The sequence below is a fragment of the Crinia signifera genome, chromosome 5 (genome assembly GCF_055691185.1).
Source record: "Crinia signifera chromosome 5, ASM5569118v1, whole genome shotgun sequence".
NCBI classification, from domain to species: domain Eukaryota; kingdom Metazoa; phylum Chordata; class Amphibia; order Anura; family Myobatrachidae; genus Crinia; species Crinia signifera.
In genome coordinates this window covers 200,125,051-200,149,769 of record NC_139221.1, presented here as the reverse complement: position 1 = coordinate 200,149,769, position 24,719 = coordinate 200,125,051, and the positions used below count along the sequence as shown (strand labels likewise).

At 43.1% G+C, this 24,719-nt stretch overlaps 1 protein-coding gene across 2 annotated transcripts in view; it reads left to right on the top strand.

Moving 5' to 3' along the window:
• The window catches only part of CTNNAL1 (catenin alpha like 1), a 214,956-nt gene that overhangs the window by 166,070 nt on the left and 24,167 nt on the right, over positions 1 to 24,719 (top strand). For both annotated transcript variants that reach the window (XM_083188427.1, XM_083188428.1), the window contains exons 9-12: positions 3,474 to 3,632; positions 4,216 to 4,308; positions 18,504 to 18,654; positions 21,953 to 21,990. In XM_083188427.1, coding sequence (XP_083044553.1) covers positions 3,474 to 3,632; positions 4,216 to 4,308; positions 18,504 to 18,654; positions 21,953 to 21,990 — 441 coding nt within the window. The remainder of the gene's footprint in view (positions 1 to 3,473; positions 3,633 to 4,215; positions 4,309 to 18,503; positions 18,655 to 21,952; positions 21,991 to 24,719) is intronic.

The following is a 24,719-nucleotide window of genomic DNA, read 5'->3' as shown; positions in this document are numbered from 1 at the left end:
TTACTTTGCCATAAATATTATTGTAATGTAGGATTCTATGCTGATTCAGGCAAAATACCATTCTACTATATTTCTTTTCAGCAAGTAAGTAGGGCCACCAATTCAAGCCTGTCTTTTTTGGCTAAGTAAGTTGAAATATGACACAGTGCAGCCTTAACACTCCAAGGTCAGATGGAACCTGTGACAGAATTAGAACAGACATCCAGTCTCCCAGTGACATGCAATTGTATCCATGACAATTTATGATTTGACGCCAAAGGTTCATAGTCATAATGTCTTTGATCAGTTTAGCGTGTGTGCTAAATGTGCTGTGCTTAACGAAGCAAAATTAAAAAAGAGAAAACCTTTTTATTACTGTATGTAGTACATATCCTAATATATCATGGCCAATGTGAAGGCAACTTAAAATAGAAAAAAAAAAAAAATATATATATATATATATATATATATTATGGATAATGCATGCTAAAATTATTCATTATTCCATCAGCATAATCCAGTTTGGCATGGTATGAGGCATACTGGGGGTGTGGCAGAGGAGAGTTCTGTTAGGTATTGGGTGGTTTGAGGTTTGTGTCTGCAAAATCACATCATCACAGATGGCAGGCATTGTGAGGCAGGAGGGCGGGGTCAGGGTGACGTGATTCACTGCAAATCCCATCATAAAGCAGGCAGGTGGTGGCTGGCCAGGAGACTTGCCCTCTCTTCTGGGGGCTGAAAGAGTCACCAGATCTTTGGGAGTGTGGGCAAATACAGTGTGATATTCCATGTTCCTAATCGCTATTTTTCAAGATAAGTTCATCTCCCATGGTCTCTCCTAGGATTATTTATGTGCTGTGCAGTCATATTTTCTCTCCTCACAGTCTCTTGCTGCACTTCTGAGTTCTGCGCTGCACTGTTCCCAATGAGTTTGGTGAAGCCAGAAGGAAGGCTTTTTTTTATATGTTTGTTGAGGATGGAAGTAGTGGAACCTGGCTGTTGTGTGGCTGCATGTGAGCTGCAAATGTGTACTTGGTTAAAGGAATATGTGGATCACTCACTTGGTGCTATATTGATCATGGCAACTAGCAGCTCTCTAAAATGTTTGGGAGGGTCAAACTGCCCCTTTCAGTGCTCCTCATCTTCACTGTGATCCTTCTTCACCAACCAATGCCTCTTGCTATATTTTGGGAGAAAGCTCACACCCTTCCATCGAGTAGTATTAGACCGAGCTCTTAATATTGTTATGCCAGTTTCTGGTACTGAACTAAGCGAAAGCTCTATCACACCTTCTAAAGCCCCATACACACTAGGTGATGATGGCCGTGGCCAATTATGGTTAACAATATAATCTGCGTCCACGGGTGATCGATATTGTGTTTACACACTGAACAATATGAGTAAATGATATCCTTCAGTGACATCACTGGGACACGCTTAGCATGCAGGTCATTGCTATATAGCCTGCATGTTCAGAAGACAGCAGGGGTCATTAATGGTGCACCGGAGCATGCTTCATGAAAGATATTGAGTGTATACACCAGAAAATATAGTAAAAGATAAGCTCTTTCTGAGCAATATCTTTTACTATAAACTCTAGTGTGAATGGGACTTAAATGGAACAGATTACCCATACCAACCAACTGACTTGTAGCTATCAATTATAATATAAAGTATATTTTGTGACATAATGGAAATGATTTGATTGCTTCAGTACATCTCACACTGAAAGTGTCTGATGTCTTTTTGCAGTTTACATTACAAGTTCTCCTCCTTTGTACAGAGTGTTCTTAAGGTAGAGCATTTCCAGGGCAGTATTCAGGTAGTTTGATGTACTCCCTGTGGCATCCAAAACTTCACTATTGTTTTGCATATTTTCCTCCTTTATACATTTGCATCACTTTATATGTTAATTCTTTGGAATGCTCTTTAGTTTTCTTTTTTACAGCTTTCCTTCAGATCCATAACCTCAAAAATTGATCTTGAAAAGTGGAGGGCAATTATGAGGCAGTTGTCCTTTGGCAGTTGTTTTTGATAAGTTGAAGTGATGCAAAAACAGTACATTAATTCAGTTGTCCTAAGTGCCTTTTGAAGAACACCATATAAATACAATTATTATTATTATTAAGATATTTTCATATGTTAAATGAGACTTTTACAACTGGATTTGTGATATTTTTATTATTTGAAATAACTATGTTGCACACCTCCCAACTTGAAGGGAGACGGAGGAGGGACAATGATTCGCACCTCCGGCGCAGTGAAAATTTAGGGGGTGTGGCCTAATAAAAGGTGGCGTGGTCTATACTTGCAGCTCCCCTGTGAGGCCACGTCCCCCCATTTTGCCGCTAAGGGGGCATGACCCAGAGGCTCTGTGAGTCTCTAGCCATGCCCCCAGCCCCCCTGGCTGCGGGAATAGACACTGTGCGGGACTCCCAACAGCCCCCCCCCCCTGCTGTGGGACACTGCCGGCCACGGGAAGGACGTGGGAATGTCCCCAAAAACCGGGACATTCCCACTGTAATCGGGACTGTTGGGAGGTATGATGCTGTAGTAGTACAATTTGAGAATTTGAAAGCTTATTTATCAAAATAATGTATTTTATACCAAGAACTACATCAAAGCAAATATTTACAGAAATGGTTATTTGTCTAGTCTGCGAAATCTGTTTTGGATAACTAGTTCATAAAATGAATTCTTATAGGATATTTTGGGATACAGAAATCTAATTTATAGGATCTTTATCTGCATTCTAATACAAAGCATTGTAGTAATGTTTGTACGTTTATCAGTTTTTCTGATTGACCACTGTTTTTTATTGGATGAATGCTAAAAATATAGGTTAACAACTCCTAGAATGACTTCTCTGTGTATAAGCAATCTACCATATGCACTTGTACAGCTTTTATGGTTCAGGAAAAATACAGTAACAGATACCGTATAAAGGCAGAAAGCTCCAAAACTACAGAACTGCTGTAGATGGATAGTGCCTTATATAGAAGTATTTTGTACTTGTTTTTTCCTTTACATGTCTTTATTGCTACTAAAGGGTTTGCTGGGGGATATCCTATTAGCTCTGATACCAGCGTCCCTTGGCCCTGATACCCACTATTACCGTGTAGGCACATAAAGCATAATACCTGATAAGTAGCTGATGGGACCCGTGATAACACATAGGATTGGGGACTTTTCCCTGATCCCATGTGTTTTCGCTTGATATATTTTCGGTCACTAATTGGATACTACGATAATGACCATTGGTCACTAATTGTGAAATCCAGCCATTTTTATCAGCCGAAAATACATAAGGGTAGCTCCCAAAGTTGTACTTGCATTAAAAGCCAACTGCTGTGGACTAAATGTTTGTAAGCCAAAAGTATTCTAGTTGATGATGATGTTTTGAGAAGGTAAGATTGGCACTGTATCACTGTACTCTGAAATGTATTTTTCTTTTGCTGATCCTGTAGTGATGTTTGTCTCTAATGTCTCTTTAGCTACATAATGCGGCAACAACACTGGCAACAGACTTACTAAAATTCCATGGCGATCACATTGTGCTAAAATCACTGAAAATAGCTGGAGCGGAAGGAAACCTGGAAACGGTGGCAGAATATACGTGCAAGTTGTCAGAACAAAAGGAGCAACTTGTGGAAGTGAGCAAAATGCTGTTGTGTTGTCTGTTGATAATGTGTTGTAAGGTAGTTGGAAGATGAAGAGCAGACACTTTGATGACTTCACTGGCATCCATGCCAAACACAGGCCAAGTGGTTAAATGCCCACAGTCCATGAGACATCAGTAAGAAGTATAGGACAGAAGTAGATTGGCCAGGACAACTCCTGTAGTTCTAATAAATCTATTTGTATTGTACATCCTGTTTTCATAGCAAAGGAAATAAAACAGATTATAACAGGAAAAGGTTACACAAAAGATTCTCAGTGCTACAGAATGGCGTGATTTGAAGGGCTGTTTAATGTGACTGCAGCAAGATGTAGGAGGAGATATCTGTACCATTCTTTATGAAATGGCATTTGGAGGCTGTGCATGAAATAATATTGTTTCTGTCACATTTGAAGATACCTCCTCAGAAGAACACTAGCATTACCACCACCTACAACTAAACAATTTCCCTGTTTTTGATCTTATCTAAATGTACCGAATCACAATATAACCATGTAGAAATATTTTGTTATGGTGGTGCCATTTCATTACTAAGGAACTTACAATGTTGCTTGCAGACGTGTCGGTTGTTGAGACATGTTTCGGGGACAGAACCTCTGGAAATTACATGTATTCATGCAGAAGACACGTTTCAGGTGACTGGCCCTCAGGTATGTAAATCCAATTTCTGTTACTTTATGTGGAAGCCAGAAAAAAAACGCTCTGCTTACAGTAGGTGACATTTGTGATGAATAAGAACTATAGTAATAATAACTAAAAAATAAACTGCAAAAACAAAACCTTTTTGTGAAGTATATAGCAACTGGACTGTAAATAAAAGAGATTTTACAGACCCAATTATAACTAAGAATTTTACAGCACAACGTTGCTGCCAAATTGTCTAAGGAGGGTATTCAATTATTGACAGATTATTCCCCAGGGGAACAATCATAAATGTTCTGCCTTTTTAGGGTGTATTGAAATTTACTCTATCAAATGCCCATGCTGATTTTTGGTCTAGTCGAAAAATCCAGCAAGGGAGAAAACAAGGTGGATCGGCCGCCGACCCACATTTTTGTAGCACTTTTTGTAGAACTTACAGGCATTTTTGATGAATTTTGCCGCCCGCCCCCCCCCCCCCCCCCCAAAAAAAAAGAGTGAAGAGGCATGGTTAAAAAGGGTACTTATCTGAATACCCACCTAAAAACTATAACTGAAGTAGTTATAATGGGGTGAAAGATGTCACAGGAACTGAAAAAAACTGTTCATTGAATAGGAGTATAGAATACAATCAACCTATTTATAAATAAAATATGGGCTGCACTGATAGCATCACGGACGGTGTGATGGTTAGCATTACTGCCTCACAGCACTAAGGTCATAGGTTCGATACCCACCATGGCATTAACTGTGCAGAAAGAAAGTGGGATTAACCTCCACCAGCGCTATAAAGATAGAGAAATTACTTCCCTTGTTATATGTCAGATTCCTCCTTGCGGGGTACCGGTAACACAGCTGTATCCTTCAGCTCTCAATACATGTGGAGAGAATACATAATCCACATAGTGTATACCAGTATTTAATCACAACATATAAGTACATCAACACGAAAAATACAATAAAATCAATGTATGCACACAATTTAAAATCCAAAGTGCAAGTGCAGAGTGGCAAGATACATGAAGGGAATTACCAGATGTAATGTGAACCATATGAAATATAGTTCAATCTGCGCATGTGTATAGTCACCAAATGGCCCGGGCACCAACAGGATCAAAACACAGGAGTAGGTAAGCGTCCTCCACGATCTGTCCAGTCCCCCTTGCTTGGCCGACGCGTTTCGGACCCTGTCTGGGTCCTTTTTCAAGGCCTTGAAAAAGGACCCAGACAGGGTCCGAAACGCGTCGGCCAAGCAAGGGGGACTGGACAGATCGTGGAGGACGCTTACCTACTCCTGTGTTTTGATCCTGTTGGTGCCCGGGCCATTTGGTGACTATACACATGCGCAGATTGAACTATATTTCATATGGTTCACATTACATCTGGTAATTCCCTTCATGTATCTTGCCACTCTGCACTTGCACTTTGGATTTTAAATTGTGTGCATACATTGATTTTATTGTATTTTTCGTGTTGATGTACTTATATGTTGTGATTAAATACTGGTATACACTATGTGGATTATGTATTCTCTCCACATGTATTGAGAGCTGAAGGATACAGCTGTGTTACCGGTACCCCGCAAGGAGGAATCTGACATATAACAAGGGAAGTAATTTCTCTATCTTTATAGCGCTGGTGGAGGTTAATCCCACTTTCCTACACTATTGTTTTTTGGGTGCCAGAGAAACACCCTAGGGATATAACCACCCTTGCAGCTAGTGCGCACCTTATACATTCACTCATTTCTTTAAGTGTTACATTAACTGTGCGGAGTTTGTATAGTCTCCCAGTGTTTGAGTGGGTTTACTCCGGGTACTCCGGTTCCTCCCACAATCCAAAAACATACTGGTAGGTCAATTGGCTTCCAACAAAAATTAACCCTAGAATGTCTGTGCGTGTATATGTGGTAGGGAATATACATTGTAAGCTCCACTGGGGCAGGGACTGATGTGAATGTTCAACTATACTCTGTAAAGCGCTGCAGAATATGTATGCGCTATATAAGAAACTGTTAATAATAAATAATAATAATGTAAGTGGGCTGCTGTAAAGGGTTATTGTGCGTGTGTGTGTGTGTGTGTATATACACACCTTGACAAAGGGGCGCAGCCCCGAAACGTTGGTTGTTCCACTGTTTGTTTAATACAATCTCTAAAAAGACCCACGAGTGCCAGTCTTTTTCTTCACCTCTACTGTCCACCGAGACGGGCACCGGGGCAGTTGCCCCTGAAGACGGAGTGCCGGACCGTACCACAAGTATATGTATGTATGTATATACTTCTTGTGGCGGCCCGGCACTCTCCTGACTTCACAACTGCCCCGGTGCCTTCTGGAGGCTAGATATAGAGTGTAAGGAAACAAACAGCGGCACTCGCAGGGAACTTTTCAAAACGTGTAATAAAGCATAAAAACCAATCCAACGTTTCGGGGCTACAGAGGCCCCTTTGTCAAGGTGTGGGTAACAACAGTGTACAAACATAGTGCTTACCTTATATGCAATACAAAATAAGTGCCAAATCAAAAACCACGCTGTATGCTCGCGCCGGGTCCGGGGCTGCCGGAAGTGCTGTGGCCGGAAGTGTCCCTCTCGGTGGAGTCTCCGTGTGTGAGCCGCATCGGGCTCTGCTCTGATGGTTTCCTAGGTTACCGGACGCTTGCGGTTCATAGCAATCTATGACACCGCTGCTGTAATGGGAAGCTGGCAGTTCCCCGGTCCGCGGCGTCTGCATGCTGCGTGTAACAAAAAAATGTGCAAATTACCTTCATATACATATATATAGCAAATACATGTGGATTAATGTGTGGGCAAAACTCCAGTACATGGTGGATATTGAAGTCCGTTATCACACGGCAATTCAGTGCGTGGGAACATCGGTCTGATAAGTGGTCAGCCTGCTCCCAAATACATTTATCAGTGAATATAATTAGTGTAATATAATAAAGGTGCTAAGCACGGGGGTGGGAATTAAAAAAGGTGAGCCCGTGTGGGGGACACAGTACTTTAGATCAGTTATGGATAAATGTCGACAATCTTATATGTCGACTGCTAGACTGTAAACAGGTTAGGGGCATAAGCAGGTTAGCATGCACCACGGGGTCTAAAAAGACCACAGGACGTCCCAGGGACCATCAATGTCCGGGTTGTAACTCACATATCAATAAGAAAATGTAAAGGGATAGCAAGAATTAAAGTCAAGAAGAACAAAAAAGAACACCAGTCTGTCGCCTGACAATCAGTCTCTATATCATAAGTCACAATGGGCATAGTAATGTTAGCTCCAATCAACTAGCTATAATTTTAGTGACTTGAGTGGAGTAAAGTACTAATCTATGATAAGAAAATGTAAAGGGATAGCGAGAATAAAAGCGGAGGAGAAGAAAAAGCACACCAGTCTGTCGCATGACAATCAGTATTAATATCATGGGTCCCAATGGTCATAGTAATGTTAACTCCCATCAAATGGCTATAATTTAAGTAACATAAGTGGAATGAAGTACTAACCCATAATAAGAAGATATAAAGGGATAGCGAGAATAAAAGCGGAGAAGAAGAAAAAGCACACGATTCAAAGATGATGGGCCCTCACATGGTAATGAACGCTGATTTGTATCCAGCATCCGTTAGTTGTGAGATGGGCCATCATACTGAAAGCTTACATACAATATCACAATCAGAAAAAATGTAAAGGGATAGCGAGAATAAAGCAGAGAGAAGGAAAAGCACACAATATATTGTCTCTAGACATGTCCGTTCAGCATGGGCTGTAATTTCTTTTTCGTTGAGCACCTTGTAAGTACTATCAGGGAAAGATACGGCCATCCTGGATGGATATAGAACCAACCTCTTGGGGTTGTCCGGACGGGGTCTGTCCCGTGCAGTCAAACCCTGGTGACCAGGGTATATACTACACATTGGACTAGACACATGTTCCGGTTATATCCACAATCTCTCGGAATGATTTATAAGAGAATGTTCAGAGACATCTTTTCATTCAGTCCGTGGGGGTTCATTGTATTCAGGCGATGTATCCACACAGCTTCTCGTTTTAACAATTTGCCATCTCGATCTCCTCTCCTCAAGCTGTCCGGGACATGGTCGATTATCATATGTCCCAGGTCTGAAAGTTTGTGTCCTTTTTGGGCGAAGTGCCTGGCCACCGGTTGATCGTTTTCTTTATTTCCTCTATTTGCTGCCAATGCTTTAGAGATAGCCGACCTGTGAAGGGCCATTCTGACTCTTAGGGTCTTAATCGTCTTCCCCACGTACAGGAGCTGGCATGGACACTGTATGACATATACCACATGTGTCGTGGTACATGTGAGGACATGTCTGATGGGGAAACTTTTATCAAGGCCCGGATGGTGGAAGGCTGGACCTGTAAGCATATATTGGCAGGTAGTGCACTTAATGCATTTATAGCAGCCGTTGCCCCTCCCCAAAAACCTATGGGGGTCATGTGTGATGGAAGTGAACCCAGTGATGTCGTTGTGGACAATATGATCACGTATATTTCTTCCTCGTGTATGGCAAATCATGGGCATTTTGTTGGCAAAGCATGGGAGATCTTTGTCGCTCTTTACTATAGGCCACAGAGCCCTGGATGCTCTGGGTAGTACATGGCTAGAGATGTTATATTTGGTGACAAACGGTAGGGCACTTTCTTTCTTTGCAATGTCCTTTACAGTCAACTTCCGTGGACCCAAAAGGGAGTCCCTCGGAATTTGCAGGGTCTCTTCTTTTTGTTTAAGTAGCAGTTTCTTGTCGTAACCCCTCTGCAGGAATTTCTCGACCATCTCGTCTAAAACTTGAGGCAGCGTGTCGGTCTCGCTCACTATTCTTGCTGCCCTAGTCATTTGAGATTTTGGTAGTGCTTTTTTCAATGGGATAGGGTGAAAGCTATTGGCTTTCAGGATATTATTTTTGTCCGTAGGTTTGGTAAAAAGTCGAGTGCTGATCTTTCCTTCCTCCATTACCACTAGGACATCCAGGTAACTGATACTGCTTGAGGATGATTGATATGTAAACTTAATAGGCGACTCTTCCAAGTTGATGTTATTCATCAGGAGTTCAAATTCCTCTGTGGTGCCAGCCCAAAGCATAAACAAATCGTCTATGTAGCGTGTGAACGCCACTATTTTCTCACGGACTTCCGGTTTCTCAAAAAACATCCTCTTCTCCTCCCTGAACATATAAACATTGGCAAAAGAAGGGGAGACATTGCTACCCATTGAACATCCGGAGAGCTGTTTAAAAAATTTTCCATTGAATAGGAAATAATTTTTAGTCAACGTCAGTCGTAACAAATCGATGAATAACCCCACATCCAGGGTTTGCATTCTGTTGCTGGTTAGAAATTCTTCCATTGCTGACAGACCCCCTTCATGGGGAATTGACGTGTACAAACTCTTGACGTCCATCACGCACATAATGGTGCCGGGTGGAAGGATGGTGATGTTTTTCAATATGTTCAGGAAGTCTGTAGTGTCTTTTATATAAGTCGCCTGTATTTTGATGATTGGCTGTAGGATGCTATCTAGAAACTGCGATATTGGCTGGAAGATTGAGTTTTGGGCGGCAATGATAGGACGGCCGGGGGGGTTTTCAAGGTCCTTGTGTATCTTCGGCAAGGTGAAGAATATGGGGACCACCGGGTGGTCCTGTGTGAGCGCTACTCTTAAATTCTCAGAGATGTGCCCCTGGTTCCGAGCCATTAGGAGTCTAATATCCAGCTCATTCTTGTATGTCAAGGTCGGGTCACTGGGTAGCAGCTCATACACTGAAGAGTCCGAAAGTTGTCGATTACATTCGGTCACATAAGCCGTCAGGTCCTGTATGACCAACCCACCACCTTTATCCGCTGCCCGGAAGATGACATCGCGGTACTTACTAAGTTGAGTCAGAGCTCTCTGCTGGCTCCGGGTCAAATTGTGGTGATTGGGATGGGGAGCAGCATTGTATCGAGCTATCGAGGTGTCCAGTAGCCGGGAATAGGTAGCAATAGAAGGGTTTTGCGATGTAGGATCAAAGTTCGATTTCTTCTTTGTCCTGATGAAGCTATGGTGGGGATCAACAATGGGAGTCTCAGGGCGATGCTGGAAGTACTCTTTCAGCCTTAAATTCCTGGTGTGTCTATGGAGGTCGGTCTTCCATAGGAGGTCATCAAAGGGTGTTGTAGGTACAAATGCGAGGCCTAGTTCAAGTACCTTTAATTCCTGTTCACTGAATTGTCTTTTGGATAGATTGTACACGAGAGTGGTTACTGGTTGGCAGGTTTTTTTGAGCCTCGAGTTTTGTCCGCCCCTGCGGGTGGTCTTCCTACTCTTCTTTTTGTAGTTATGATTGGAGTTTCTTTTGCGGGGGTCCCTAAAGGGATCAGTTGTTCCGGTGTGTCTGACTCAACTGCGAAGTCACTGTCGCTGTTGGAGGAGGCTTGTGGCTTTCGTTGGTTGGGATTCCGTGCCCTTCTGAACGGTCTCTGTCTTTGTGTATTGCCAGACTGGCGACCGTCAGGATCATTACCTGATAACCACCGATACACTCTATTATTATCATAGTCATCCTTCACAGTGAAATATTTATTGCGCTTGAACTTGATTAAGTCCCTTTGATAGTTATCAACTTGGGTCTGTATTTTAGTGATCCAATCTTGAGAGGGGTCATTCGCAAAGTCCTGCTTGTATTTGGATTCAAAGTCAGCCACTAGGGTTTTTGCTGCCTTCAATTCAATGCCCGCTTCTTCAATCACTAGAAGAACTAAGTCTTGGCTACACTTATTCAGTATGCCAATCCAGCGACGGCAGAAGTTGGGACTGTGGCGTCCTATGGTGGGTGTATTTCTCACCCTGAAGCCACGGGGAATCATCTTCTCTCTATGATATTCTGAGAGAGATACTCCGTGTAGCAGGTAATCTACCTCTCTTTTCTTAAGGCGATACCATTGCCTGTAGAGGACCTCCAAGTTTGGGTGGTCTTCCATCAAGTGGAGTCTCTGCTTAAAGTAAAGTTTCTCTGTGTCGTCTTCGGAAAAACTAAAGAACTCGCCTCTGTCGACCGTAATCCCATGGTAGCCCGGGGTGTCCTGTGCGGAGGATATTAGCCCATCTGCTTCAATGCGAGCAGTTGCTCCTTTAGCTTGCATATCTGGGTTGATAACCAGCACTAAGCACTATGTTTGTACACTGTTGTTACCCACACCTTGACAAAGGGGCCTCTGTAGCCCCGAAACGTTGGATTGGTTTTTATGCTTTATTACACGTTTTGAAAAGTTCCCTGCGAGTGCCGCTGTTTGTTTCCTTACACTCTATATCTAGCCTCCAGAAGGCACCGGGGCAGTTGTGAAGTCAGGAGAGTGCCGGGCCGCCACAAGAAGTATTCCATTGTGACACTCCAGTGTCCTCAGGAGCCAAGGCACCCCCACTATTTGTGTGGTGTTTACCTACAAGTGCAAGGTGATCCCCGAAGGTCGACACAAGCTACACTTTGCTGCTATTTGATTCTCGATTGCTTCATTTGCTGGTTATCAACCCAGATATGCAAGCTAAAGGAGCAACTGCTCGCATTGAAGCAGATGGGCTAATATCCTCCGCACAGGACACCCCGGGCTACCATGGGATTACGGTCGACAGAGGCGAGTTCTTTAGTTTTTCCGAAGACGACACAGAGAAACTTTACTTTAAGCAGAGACTCCACTTGATGGAAGACCACCCAAACTTGGAGGTCCTCTACAGGCAATGGTATCGCCTTTAGAAAAGAGAGGTAGATTACCTGCTACACGGAGTATCTCTCTCAGAATATCATAGAGAGAAGATGATTCCCCGTGGCTTCAGGGTGAGAAATACACCCACCATAGGACGCCACAGTCCCAACTTCTGCCGTCGCTGGATTGGCATACTGAATAAGTGTAGCCAAGACTTAGTTCTTCTAGTGATTGAAGAAGCGGGCATTGAATTGAAGGCAGCAAAAACCCTAGTGGCTGACTTTGAATCCAAATACAAGCAGGACTTTGCGAATGACCCCTCTCAAGATTGGATCACTAAAATACAGACCCAAGTTGATAACTATCAAAGGGACTTAATCAAGTTCAAGCGCAATAAATATTTCACTGTGAAGGATGACTATGATAATAATAGAGTGTATCGGTGGTTATCAGGTAATGATCCTGACGGTCGCCAGTCTGGCAATACACAAAGACAGAGACCGTTCAGAAGGGCACGGAATCCCAACCAACGAAAGCCACAAGCCTCCTCCAACAGCGACAGTGACTTCGCAGTTGAGTCAGACACACCGGAACAACTGATCCCTTTAGGGACCCCCGCAAAAGAAACTCCAATCATAACTACAAAAAGAAGAGTAGGAAGACCACCCGCAGGGGCGGACAAAACTCGAGGCTCAAAAAAACCTGCCAACCAGTAACCACTCTCGTGTACAATCTATCCAAAAGACAATTCAGTGAACAGGAATTAAAGGTACTTGAACTAGGCCTCGCATTTGTACCTACAACACCCTTTGATGACCTCCTATGGAAGACCGACCTCCATAGACACACCAGGAATTTAAGGCTGAAAGAGTACTTCCAGCATCGCCCTGAGACTCCCATTGTTGATCCCCACCATAGCTTCATCAGGACAAAGAAGAAATCGAACTTTGATCCTACATCGCAAAACCCTTCTATTGCTACCTATTCCCGGCTACTGGACACCTCGATAGCTCGATACAATGCTGCTCCCCATCCCAATCACCACAATTTGACCCGGAGCCAGCAGAGAGCTCTGACTCAACTTAGTAAGTACCGCGATGTCATCTTCCGGGCAGCGGATAAAGGTGGTGGGTTGGTCATACAGGACCTGACGGCTTATGTGACCGAATGTAATCGACAACTTTCGGACTCTTCAGTGTATGAGCTGCTACCCAGTGACCCGACCTTGACATACAAGAATGAGCTGGATATTAGACTCCTAATGGCTCGGAACCAGGGGCACATCTCTGAGAATTTAAGAGTAGCGCTCACACAGGACCACCCGGTGGTCCCCATATTCTTCACCTTGCCGAAGATACACAAGGACCTTGAAAACCCCCCCGGCCGTCCTATCATTGCCGCCCAAAACTCAATCTTCCAGCCAATATCGCAGTTTCTAGATAGCATCCTACAGCCAATCATCAAAATACAGGCGACTTATATAAAAGACACTACAGACTTCCTGAACATATTGAAAAACATCACCATCCTTCCACCCGGCACCATTATGTGCGTGATGGACGTCAAGAGTTTGTACACGTCAATTCCCCATGAAGGGGGTCTGTCAGCAATGGAAGAATTTCTAACCAGCAACAGAATGCAAACCCTGGATGTGGGGTTATTCATCGATTTGTTACGACTGACGTTGACTAAAAATTATTTCCTATTCAATGGAAAATTTTTTAAACAGCTCTCCGGATGTTCAATGGGTAGCAATGTCTCCCCTTCTTTTGCCAATGTTTATATGTTCAGGGAGGAGAAGAGGATGTTTTTTGAGAAACCGGAAGTCCGTGAGAAAATAGTGGCGTTCACACGCTACATAGACGATTTGTTTATGCTTTGGGCTGGCACCACAGAGGAATTTGAACTCCTGATGAATAACATCAACTTGGAAGAGTCGCCTATTAAGTTTACATATCAATCATCCTCAAGCAGTATCAGTTACCTGGATGTCCTAGTGGTAATGGAGGAAGGAAAGATCAGCACTCGACTTTTTACCAAACCTACGGACAAAAATAATATCCTGAAAGCCAATAGCTTTCACCCTATCCCATTGAAAAAAGCACTACCAAAATCTCAAATGACTAGGGCAGCAAGAATAGTGAGCGAGACCGACACGCTGCCTCAAGTTTTAGACGAGATGGTCGAGAAATTCCTGCAGAGGGGTTACGACAAGAAACTGCTACTTAAACAAAAAGAAGAGACCCTGCAAATTCCGAGGGACTCCCTTTTGGGTCCACGGAAGTTGACTGTAAAGGACATTGCAAAGAAAGAAAGTGCCCTACCGTTTGTCACCAAATATAACATCTCTAGCCATGTACTACCCAGAGCATCCAGGGCTCTGTGGCCTATAGTAAAGAGCGACAAAGATCTCCCATGCTTTGCCAACAAAATGCCCATGATTTGCCATACACGAGGAAGAAATATACGTGATCATATTGTCCACAACGACATCACTGGGTTCACTTCCATCACACATGACCCCCATAGGTTTTTGGGGAGGGGCAACGGCTGCTATAAATGCATTAAGTGCACTACCTGCCAATATATGCTTACAGGTCCAGCCTTCCACCATCCGGGCCTTGATAAAAGTTTCCCCATCAGACATGTCCTCACATGTACCACGACACATGTGGTATATGTCATACAGTGTCCATGCCAGCTCCTGTACGTGGGGAAGACGATTAAGACCCTAAGAGTCAGAATGGCCCTTCACAGGTCGGCTATCTCTAAAGCATTGGCAGCAAATAGAGGAAATAAAGAAAACGATCAACCGGTGGCCAGGCACTTCGCCCAAAAAGGACACAAACTTTCAGACCTGGGACATATGATAATCGACCATGTCCCGGACAGCTTGAGGAGAGGAGATCGAGATGGCAAATTGTTAAAACGAGAAGCTGTGTGGATACATCGCCTGAATACAATGAACCCCCACGGACTGAATGAAAAGATGTCTCTGAACATTCTCTTATAAATCATTCCGAGAGATTGTGGATATAACCGGAACATGTGTCTAGTCCAATGTGTAGTATATACCCTGGTCACCAGGGTTTGACTGCACGGGACAGACCCCGTCCGGACAACCCCAAGAGGTTGGTTCTATATCCATCCAGGATGGCCGTATCTTTCCCTGATAGTACTTACAAGGTGCTCAACGAAAAAGAAATTACAGCCCATGCTGAACGGACATGTCTAGAGACAATATATTGTGTGCTTTTCCTTCTCTCTGCTTTATTCTTGCTATCCCTTTACATTTTTTCTGATTGTGATATTGTATGTAAGCTTTCAGTATGATGGCCCATCTCACAACTAACGGATGCTGGATACAAATCAGCGTTCATTACCATGTGAGGGCCCATCATCTTTGAATCGTGTGCTTTTTCTTCTTCTCCGCTTTTATTCTCGCTATCCCTTTATATCTTCTTATTATGGGTTAGTACTTCATTCCACTTATGTTACTTAAATTATAGCCATTTGATGGGAGTTAACATTACTATGACCATTGGGACCCATGATATTAATACTGATTGTCATGCGACAGACTGGTGTGCTTTTTCTTCTCCTCCGCTTTTATTCTCGCTATCCCTTTACATTTTCTTATCATAGATTAGTACTTTACTCCACTCAAGTCACTAAAATTATAGCTAGTTGATTGGAGCTAACATTACTATGCCCATTGTGACTTATGATATAGAGACTGATTGTCAGGCGACAGACTGGTGTTCTTTTTTGTTCTTCTTGACTTTAATTCTTGCTATCCCTTTACATTTTCTTATTGATATGTGAGTTACAACCCGGACATTGATGGTCCCTGGGACGTCCTGTGGTCTTTTTAGACCCCGTGGTGCATGCTAACCTGCTTATGCCCCTAACCTGTTTACAGTCTAGCAGTCGACATATAAGATTGTCGACATTTATCCATAACTGATCTAAAGTACTGTGTCCCCCACACGGGCTCACCTTTTTTAATTCCCACCCCCGTGCTTAGCACCTTTATTATATTACACTAATTATATTCACTGATAAATGTATTTGGGAGCAGGCTGACCACTTATCAGACCGATGTTCCCACGCACTGAATTGCCGTGTGATAACGGACTTCAATATCCACCATGTACTGGAGTTTTGCCCACACATTAATCCACATGTATTTGCTATATATATGTATATGAAGGTAATTTGCACATTTTTTTGTTACACGCAGCATGCAGACGCCGCGGACCGGGGAACTGCCAGCTTCCCATTACAGCAGCGGTGTCATAGATTGCTATGAACCGCAAGCGTCCGGTAACCTAGGAAACCATCAGAGCAGAGCCCGATGCGGCTCACACACGGAGACTCCACCGAGAGGGACACTTCCGGCCACAGCACTTCCGGCAGCCCCGGACCCGGCGCGAGCATACAGCGTGGTTTTTGATTTGGCACTTATTTTGTATTGCATATAAGGTAAGCACTATGTTTGTACACTGTTGTTACCCACACCTTGACAAAGGGGCCTCTGTAGCCCCGAAACGTTGGATTGGTTTTTATGCTTTATTACACGTTTTGAAAAGTTCCCTGCGAGTGCCGCTGTTTGTTTCCTTACACTCTATGTATGTATGTATATATATATATATATATATATATATATATATATATATATATATATATATATATATATATATATTAGAGAGAGCAGAGCCGAATTTCCCATTAGGCAAAATATCCACTATACTGTACTATAGTCCATCTTAAATAGAGTGTAAATGGATGGGACATGCAGATACTGCCCGTGTAACCTGTCCTACTTAGTAAATATGTATTCATAATAAAAGAACATGTCACAGTTAGTGGCTTTTTTTTTATAAATCCATTATATTGGCTGTTATCAAATGAGGGCTTATAAGTGATCAATAAAAAGAATACAATTAGGCAGGGGGGGGGGGTGCGAACATTATTGTTGTGCCTAGGGGCGCCCTCATCCCTAAATCCGCCCCTGAGAGAGAGAGAGAGAGAAAGAGAAAACAGAAACCTTTTTTACATTTTGTTCTGCATTTCTGTTAGTTGCACAGTTCCTAACCCATCACCTGTCTTTATTTATTTTTTTTACCTGCAAAACAAGAAGATCCAGAGCTAGCAAATGATGCAACAGACCATTTTTACTCACTAATGTACATGCTCTCGATCAGGACCAAAGCTGGTAAATGGAGCCATCTTTCTCTTTCTCTGCTGACCAACCAATTGTGGCTTGCCTTCTTCTAAAATGGGAGATCTATTAAAGATGGCATTTTGATATGGGCAACCAATCAGATTCTACTTATTTATTTAGCATTTTCTAGAAGATCATATAATCTGATTGGTTGCCAATAGCAACATCCCATCTTCAATAGAACTCCCATCTTAGTAAATAAACCCCTCAGGGTGATGGTGCAATGAGTGGGGACATTTTAAAACATTTTTAAGTTTTTAGGATATGTAGGGGTGTGTATTTAGGATACACTGTAACACAATCACAGCTATTCTGCTGAGTTACGGCTCCTCTGAAACTATATTACTAGGAGCTGGGTACAGCAGAGCTGCTGCTAGGAGCTGGGTACAGCAGAGATTCAGGCACAACTTCACAGCTTTTTTCTGGACTGGTTGGATCCCAGATCGGTTTTCACTGTACAGCAGTGTCCAGGACACCTGCCACACTTGCCCTAAGTTTGTTACATACTGTAACTCGGTCCTATACCTTTGTGTCTTGAGAAATTGTTAGGTGGGGTAGCCACACTAGTGAAATGCATTTGAAATGCAATTTGATTGTACATATAGATTGTAAGCTTGCGAGCAGGGCCCTCATACATTTGACTGTCTGTAAATACCCAGTTTGTTGTATCACTGTCTCCATTGTAAAGAGCAACGGAATATTCTGCGCTATATAAGAAACTGTTAATAAATAAAAATGTAGCTGTGTTATTCGTGTTTGGTAAATCATCAGAATTCACTCCATTGTTCTTACTGTGTTTAACTTGTACTTACTAAATTAGGCAACTACTGTATCAGGAAACGGCAACGCTGTTGTAACGCTCCTGAAAACACATGACATTGCAGTTGTTTCCTGATTGCTATACTATAGGTCACAGGTTCTAAACCTCGGTCCTCAGGACCCCACACCGTGTGTGTTTTTCAGGTCCCCTCACAGAATCAAGTTAAATAATTCACTCCACCTGTGGATTAGTAATGAGTGCGCCTGTCGGGTGACCTGGAAAACGTGAACGGAGTGGGGGTCCTGAGGACCGAGTTTGAGGACCACTGCTATAGATACAAAACATTTTTAAAAGCATTTTGTTCTCCTAATTAAGTTTTTATTATTTATACTAAAATCATCTATGTAGCCTGAAGATTGTCATATGTAGTAGAGAAAATTGAAATGGTTTGTTTTCGGTTACAAAAATTTTGCTAACGTTAACGTTGTTCACCCTGTAATGTTATTCTGTTACTTCCAGATCATGTCAGCAGCAGAAACATTAGCTCTACATCCAACCAGTAAGATTGCTAAAGAAAACTTGGATGTTTTTTGTGAAGCCTGGGAGTCACAATTGAGTGACATGTCCATTTTGGTGCGTGAAATTAATGATGTGTTTGAGGGAAGACGAGGTAAGAAAGATGTTATTTTCAAACAACTATTAACCACTAAATATTTGGAGAAGAACTTTGATTCACGTACAACATTAGAATATTTTGTCTGCCTATTCCATGCACTAATTACTTTGAGCATACTCCTGTGTAATCTGGCATATTGCCTGCAAATATCGAAACAAATATTTAGTTTTACTCTCAGGAGTTTAGAGCCAATTCTGTGTTATACTTTAGCCTCACTTTCATGTTTACAAATCTTACATTGATCTACCACACTTTCCCATTTGGTAACAATAAGTGATTTCTCAGAGCATGAAGCATAACTGGTAATGTGTAAATCTGAAGGAAAGTAATCCTCAATCATTATTGGACTCTGGATAAGGACCTTTTGCAATGAGCATTATCCCTCCTCCCCCCAATTGTACTGATTTGGGTGGAACTGTTTACATTTTCTGGCACTGTCCAGTTGCTCCACCCATGGACCAACTCATGGGTTGCTCCACCTATGGACCAGTTGCTCCACCCATGGACTGAAAACTCACCTATTCATCAAAGCGTACCCTTCCACTGCATAAACCAGCTGGTTCTCCGACCCCTTGCCTGTTTCATCCTGCTATCTAACCACCACCCACTTGCTTGCACCTCTTGTAATCTGTCTGTCTCCCCTTCCTACTAGATTGTAAACTCCTCCGAGTAGGGCCCTCTTCCCTCCTGTTGTCAAAGCCCTCTTCTCTTCACATGTCACTCACAGCTCTCCTATACTCCAACACTCAGTGACCATCTTTGTCCGCATACTCATCTCCATCATTGGCATATAGCCTCTAGTTGTATGTTGATTGAGTCCTCACTACTTATATCCAAGCTGTAATGTGTATTGAACTGTGGCGCTCTTTATTTGTACTGTATTCTTGTTATTTATTCAGTGTTATGCCAAGCTTTGTCTCCCTGTATTGTTCCTTTGTACGGCGCTGCGAAACACTTGTGGCGCCTTATAAATAAAATTATAATAATAATAATAATGGACCACAGTCTTGCAGGGATAAGTTTGGCAGACACTCTATCACCACTGCGGTGAATGAATGCTGCGCAATATTCATTTTGTGTTGGGAGAGGCTGGGTGCAGTCTTGCAGCTGCCAGAGGGGGCATGGCCTTGTGAATACAAGGCCATGCCCCCTCTGGCAGCTGCAAGACTGTGCACCCCCGCCAGGTTACCGTGACGGGGGGCATCACCAGAAAAATCTGAAAATGCCCCATAGAAGCCTATGGGCTTCTACAGTGACCCACCTCCGCCCCGCACCGACCCCCCTCATCTGTGTTCAGGCAGCAGAGAGCTGTGCTGCCCGGACCTGTGACTTTCTCCTCCCTGCACTTTGATCCTCTTCCGGTTGCAGGGAGGAGGAGAGCCTGGCGCTGCAGCAGCAGCAGTGCCGGGTAAGGGAGGGAGCGGGAAGCCGCCGAGACCTGATGGGACCCGCTGACTCACCGCAAAGGACAGCTCTTAACGCAAGAGATGTCCTTTGCCATAATTATTGCATGTTTTAGAGCATATGCGATAATTATGTATGTTAAGGGGGGCGGAGCTGGGCTGCGGATGTTAGAACATCCTGCACTAAAAGAGGTAAGGCGCTTAATATGGGGATGCAGTTAAAATCCCGGCGGTCGGGATCCCGGCGTTCAGAATCCCGACGCCGGAATCCCGACCGCCGAAATCCGACACATTCTCCCTCCGTGGGTGTCCACGACACCCCTGGAGGGAGAATAAATTAGTGTGCCGAGCGTAGCGAGGCACCGGACCCACTGCGTGGCGAGCGCAGCGAGCCCGCAAGGGGGGGGGGCGATCCACGTCCCCCCTTGTCGGCATTTCGGCTGTCGGGATTCTGAACGCCGGGATCCCGACCGCCAGGATTCAGTACTGAATCCTTAATATGAGTGTGTGTGAGTCACTCCCAATAAGTGTACAAAAGAGAATAGGAAGGGGTATAACTGCGCTAAAAAAATATCAGAGATGCAGCAATTAGAATCTAAAAATTTGTTTAATACAGTATATAATTAATTTCAGATAAATAGTTAAAAATTATGGTGTGCACAAGTATTAATGAATTGGATATTCACCCACTGCGTCCATCAGTACTGGGAAAGTTAATGCTATTTCCTCATAATGGAGTAATGGGAGTCCGATGGATAGGTATTTATAGTCCACTCCCAATTCATTTACCTGTTAACCACACCTTTAACGAGGTGGTGTGTGAGTGGGTAATCCATATTGGCAAAAACTTTACAGCAAACACTGTACGAGATTTTCTGCTTCTGCAGCTTTGAAAAAGCTCACACTACCCACCCGAGGATGCTCTACAGGATTACTGTTCACTCATACCGCAATTTTGCTTTCACCATCAAGGACCCCATTCACTTCACTGCGGCAAGAATACTTCATGAGGAACGCCACCTCCTTAAAGGCCCGGTTAACAGGGAAAAAAGTGGGAGCGGACTATCAATACCTATCCATACTCCATAATAAGGAAATAGCATGGATTTCCCTAGCACTGGTGGATGCAGTAGTTGACTTTCCAATTAATTTATCCTTGTATACACCATAGTTTCTAACTATTTATCTCAAATTAAATATATATTGTATTCAACAAATGATTAGATTTTTTTTTATTCAGCTCTGTTATTTTTAGCGCAGTTATATCCCTTCCTGTTCTCTGCTGGGAGATGCACTACGCATTATGCATGCAGTATGCATTGGCACAGAAAGGAGGAAAATCTTCCTTGGTAGCGGCAGCCAGGTGGAGGTGCTAAGGGGTGGATATATCAAGCGGACAACTGAGGAAGATAACCATAGCAACCAGTCCAGTTTGAGGTAGCATTTCTCAACTTCATTCAATAAAAATTATAGAATGAAGTTTATTGGTAGATATGAGCAACATGGACACTGGTCCACTTCTTCACTTCATAATGCACTTCAATAAAGATGTGGTACAACCAGGAGACATCAGTTATGTGTTAGCACTTTTTGAACATTTCTAGAAACCACCTTAAAAAATGTAAGAAAATATATTGTGTGAATGTGGCCCTAATGAGGGGAACCATTTTGCCCTAGAGATGAGGGGAACCATTTTGCCCTTTTGTTAAGTATGCCCTTTGCATGTCTAATTGGGTGTAGTGGATTGCTGACATTAAATCCAGACCTAAAGTATTGATATCATTCTATGATGTCCCATAGGTAAGTTGTAAAGAATAGTTGAATGCAAAGCATAACGTATTTTACTGCTTCGTGATTTATCCACTGACATGGATTTTTTTTTCTATTAGGAGAGAAACGTGCCTATCTTTCACTTCCAAGACCAGGGGTAAGTCAGATAATTTTGTCTTGGCTTACAAACCTAAGTACATTCATGTAAACCTATCTCTGGTGATTGCATAGGAAAGTTTAGACCAGAGGCTGTGGCATAACAAGAGGGGTGCAGGCCACACCCAAGTGTCATCTGCCATCTGAAAAGGTTCCAGGTGCCCTAAGCTAATACACATGTAGCTCCCCTTGTAATTCTGCTAAACACACGTGTATGGACACTCAGGGAAGTGCCAGTCATACTGCCCATGTGCAAAGGTTATACAACTGACATGTATGATCTAATGCTTGTGGCATGTGAAGGAGACTTTGGCTTTAGAGAGACCAGCTGGCATTGGTGCCATCTGTAAGTTACATTGGCACAGCCATCTGGCAGTAACCTTAAGAACTATTCCCCATGCTCAAAGACAGGAGTGCTGCACTGTAACATTTCATGAGGCAACTGGCTTTTGCCACATTGTAGGAGTCGAAATGACTGCCTCCCCTGCAATCAGGGGCAGATGCACCTCCCAAACTTTCAAAATGACTAACATGGGGATTAGGATGTGAGGCCACGTCTCATCTTGACAGAACCATATCCTGATTAGTGTGCGTATTAGCTTCTGCTGCCACACCGGGTATCACAGAGGCAAGTTATGCCTCACCAGAAGCAATTTTTTTTAAACGTAAAATATCACAGATCGATGTAAGATAACTGGTTTTATAAATGTTAATATTTCATGAATGCTACCATGTATTATTAAGCTGATCTGTATACTTTTTAAAACATTCTTTATTTAAAGAAAAAAAGCTATGTACATTGTCAGAACGGCACTTGTGATTTATTATGCCACAATTTGAACTTGCATCTGATCAAGTGAGTGTCTTATTAATGACTCACCCACTGCCGGGAGCTGCATACTGTCTCCCACCCTCCTCCAGTTCTAGGGATGCCCATAGACCATCAATGATTTCAAATCATCGATGGTTTATGGCCAATGTTGAATAATTTTGCCATCGATGTGGGAGGACCAGATGGTTTCCCTACATCGATGGCAAAGGAGAACCGATCAAGTTTCAAATTTTTTGAAGGTGCTGGGACACGGAGCATCCCCCCCCCCCCCCCCAAGTATCATTTTACTACGATCGATGGCAGGGTGCAAAATCACCATCAATGCCAACCATTGATGGCATCTGCACCAATGGCCATCCCTACTCTGCAACAGCCAAAAACCTTTACTACCCCTCATGCTCACACAACCCTATCACTGCCCTGTCTCCTGTTCTCCTGCCCCATCAGTGGGGATCCACCAGTGGGGATCCGCTCACCCTGTGTTGCCCACATTCCCCTATCATGCTTTACCGCCCAGCCTTCTGCTCTCATACACCCTAACCCCCACCCAGTAATATGAGACACTGACTCAGGGACACCGTCCTGTACTCCTGCGCTGGCATGCTGGACCCTCACCAACTGGCAGAAGCTGCAGTGTCCCCCACCCTCCTCTTTAGTCCCCCTTATGCCCACACACCCCTATCACTACCCAGCCTCCTGTTTTCCTGTGTCGTGACCTCCACCAGTGAGGAGCCGCTGACTCAAAAACACCCTACTATACTATTGCACACACACACCTCAACAACACGCACCCCCCCCCCCCACACACACACACACAAATGTCACTGTACCCTCCACAATATCAATGTACATCTTACTCTGTAACCGCTTTTTAATTAAACAAAACAATACACACCCCTTCCAAATCACATGCTCTCTATTTAACACATTTTACCTATAGCTCAAGTTGCAATACAGGGCATCTTTCATACAATTGTAACCATATTTCTCACAATACAAAAGTTCACAAATTAAGTGGGCGCAGCCCCTTACGCCGATGTGAAGAGCCCCCGTAGGGCGCGATGAATCACCTAGTTTTCTTATAAGTGACCAGTGGGCCTTATTTCTGAGTTGATCGCAAAGCTGCAAATTTGCAAAACTGTGAATAGATAGCCTCCTATCATCATTCCCTATCATCTGCAATTCCATATTCCATTCACTCGCCATCTAATGATTTTTCCAGTCTGTGCAAATGTGAGTAACTTTGACCCGTCCACAACTCTGTGACTGAATCAGACGTCACAGACTCTCCCTTAAAACACCTGAGCATGCCTGTGTTTTTTCTGACTCTCCCAGAAAACAGCAAGTTACCGCCCATAAACGCAAGCTTCCTTTCGGTCAAATTACGAGGGGATTGTGATTAGATAGTCTCACTATTCTGTACGCATGCGCAGTCATTTAGTTATCGATAGCATTGGGAATTCTCAAAACAGCGATCAACTCTGGATAAACCCAGTATCTGAAATGTCCAGTATCGTATGATGTAATATACATCCCGAAGCCTCCCTTATTACGGTCACAGTTTGTTGTGGAGCCAATATCAAAATTCCATAAAGCGTGGACTGGAACACAATTTAGACATTCTTTTTGGTGTTTTTGTGTGTGTTTATTCCTAATAACTACCATGTTTGTGTTTATGCAGTCATCATTATTTGTTGTTTAGCTGAATGTTTTAAAAAACATTTGTGTTTATGATGGAACCCTTTTTAGTACAGGTTTGCATTCCTTTTATCCACTTATTAAGTTAACCGCATAAATCTGCGGTTATGTTAAGTAGTTATGACTGACATGTACTGTATGTCTGCTGGTCTTTGTAAGTTGTAGTTGAGAACTGTCATTTTATGAAAACATTGGCAGCA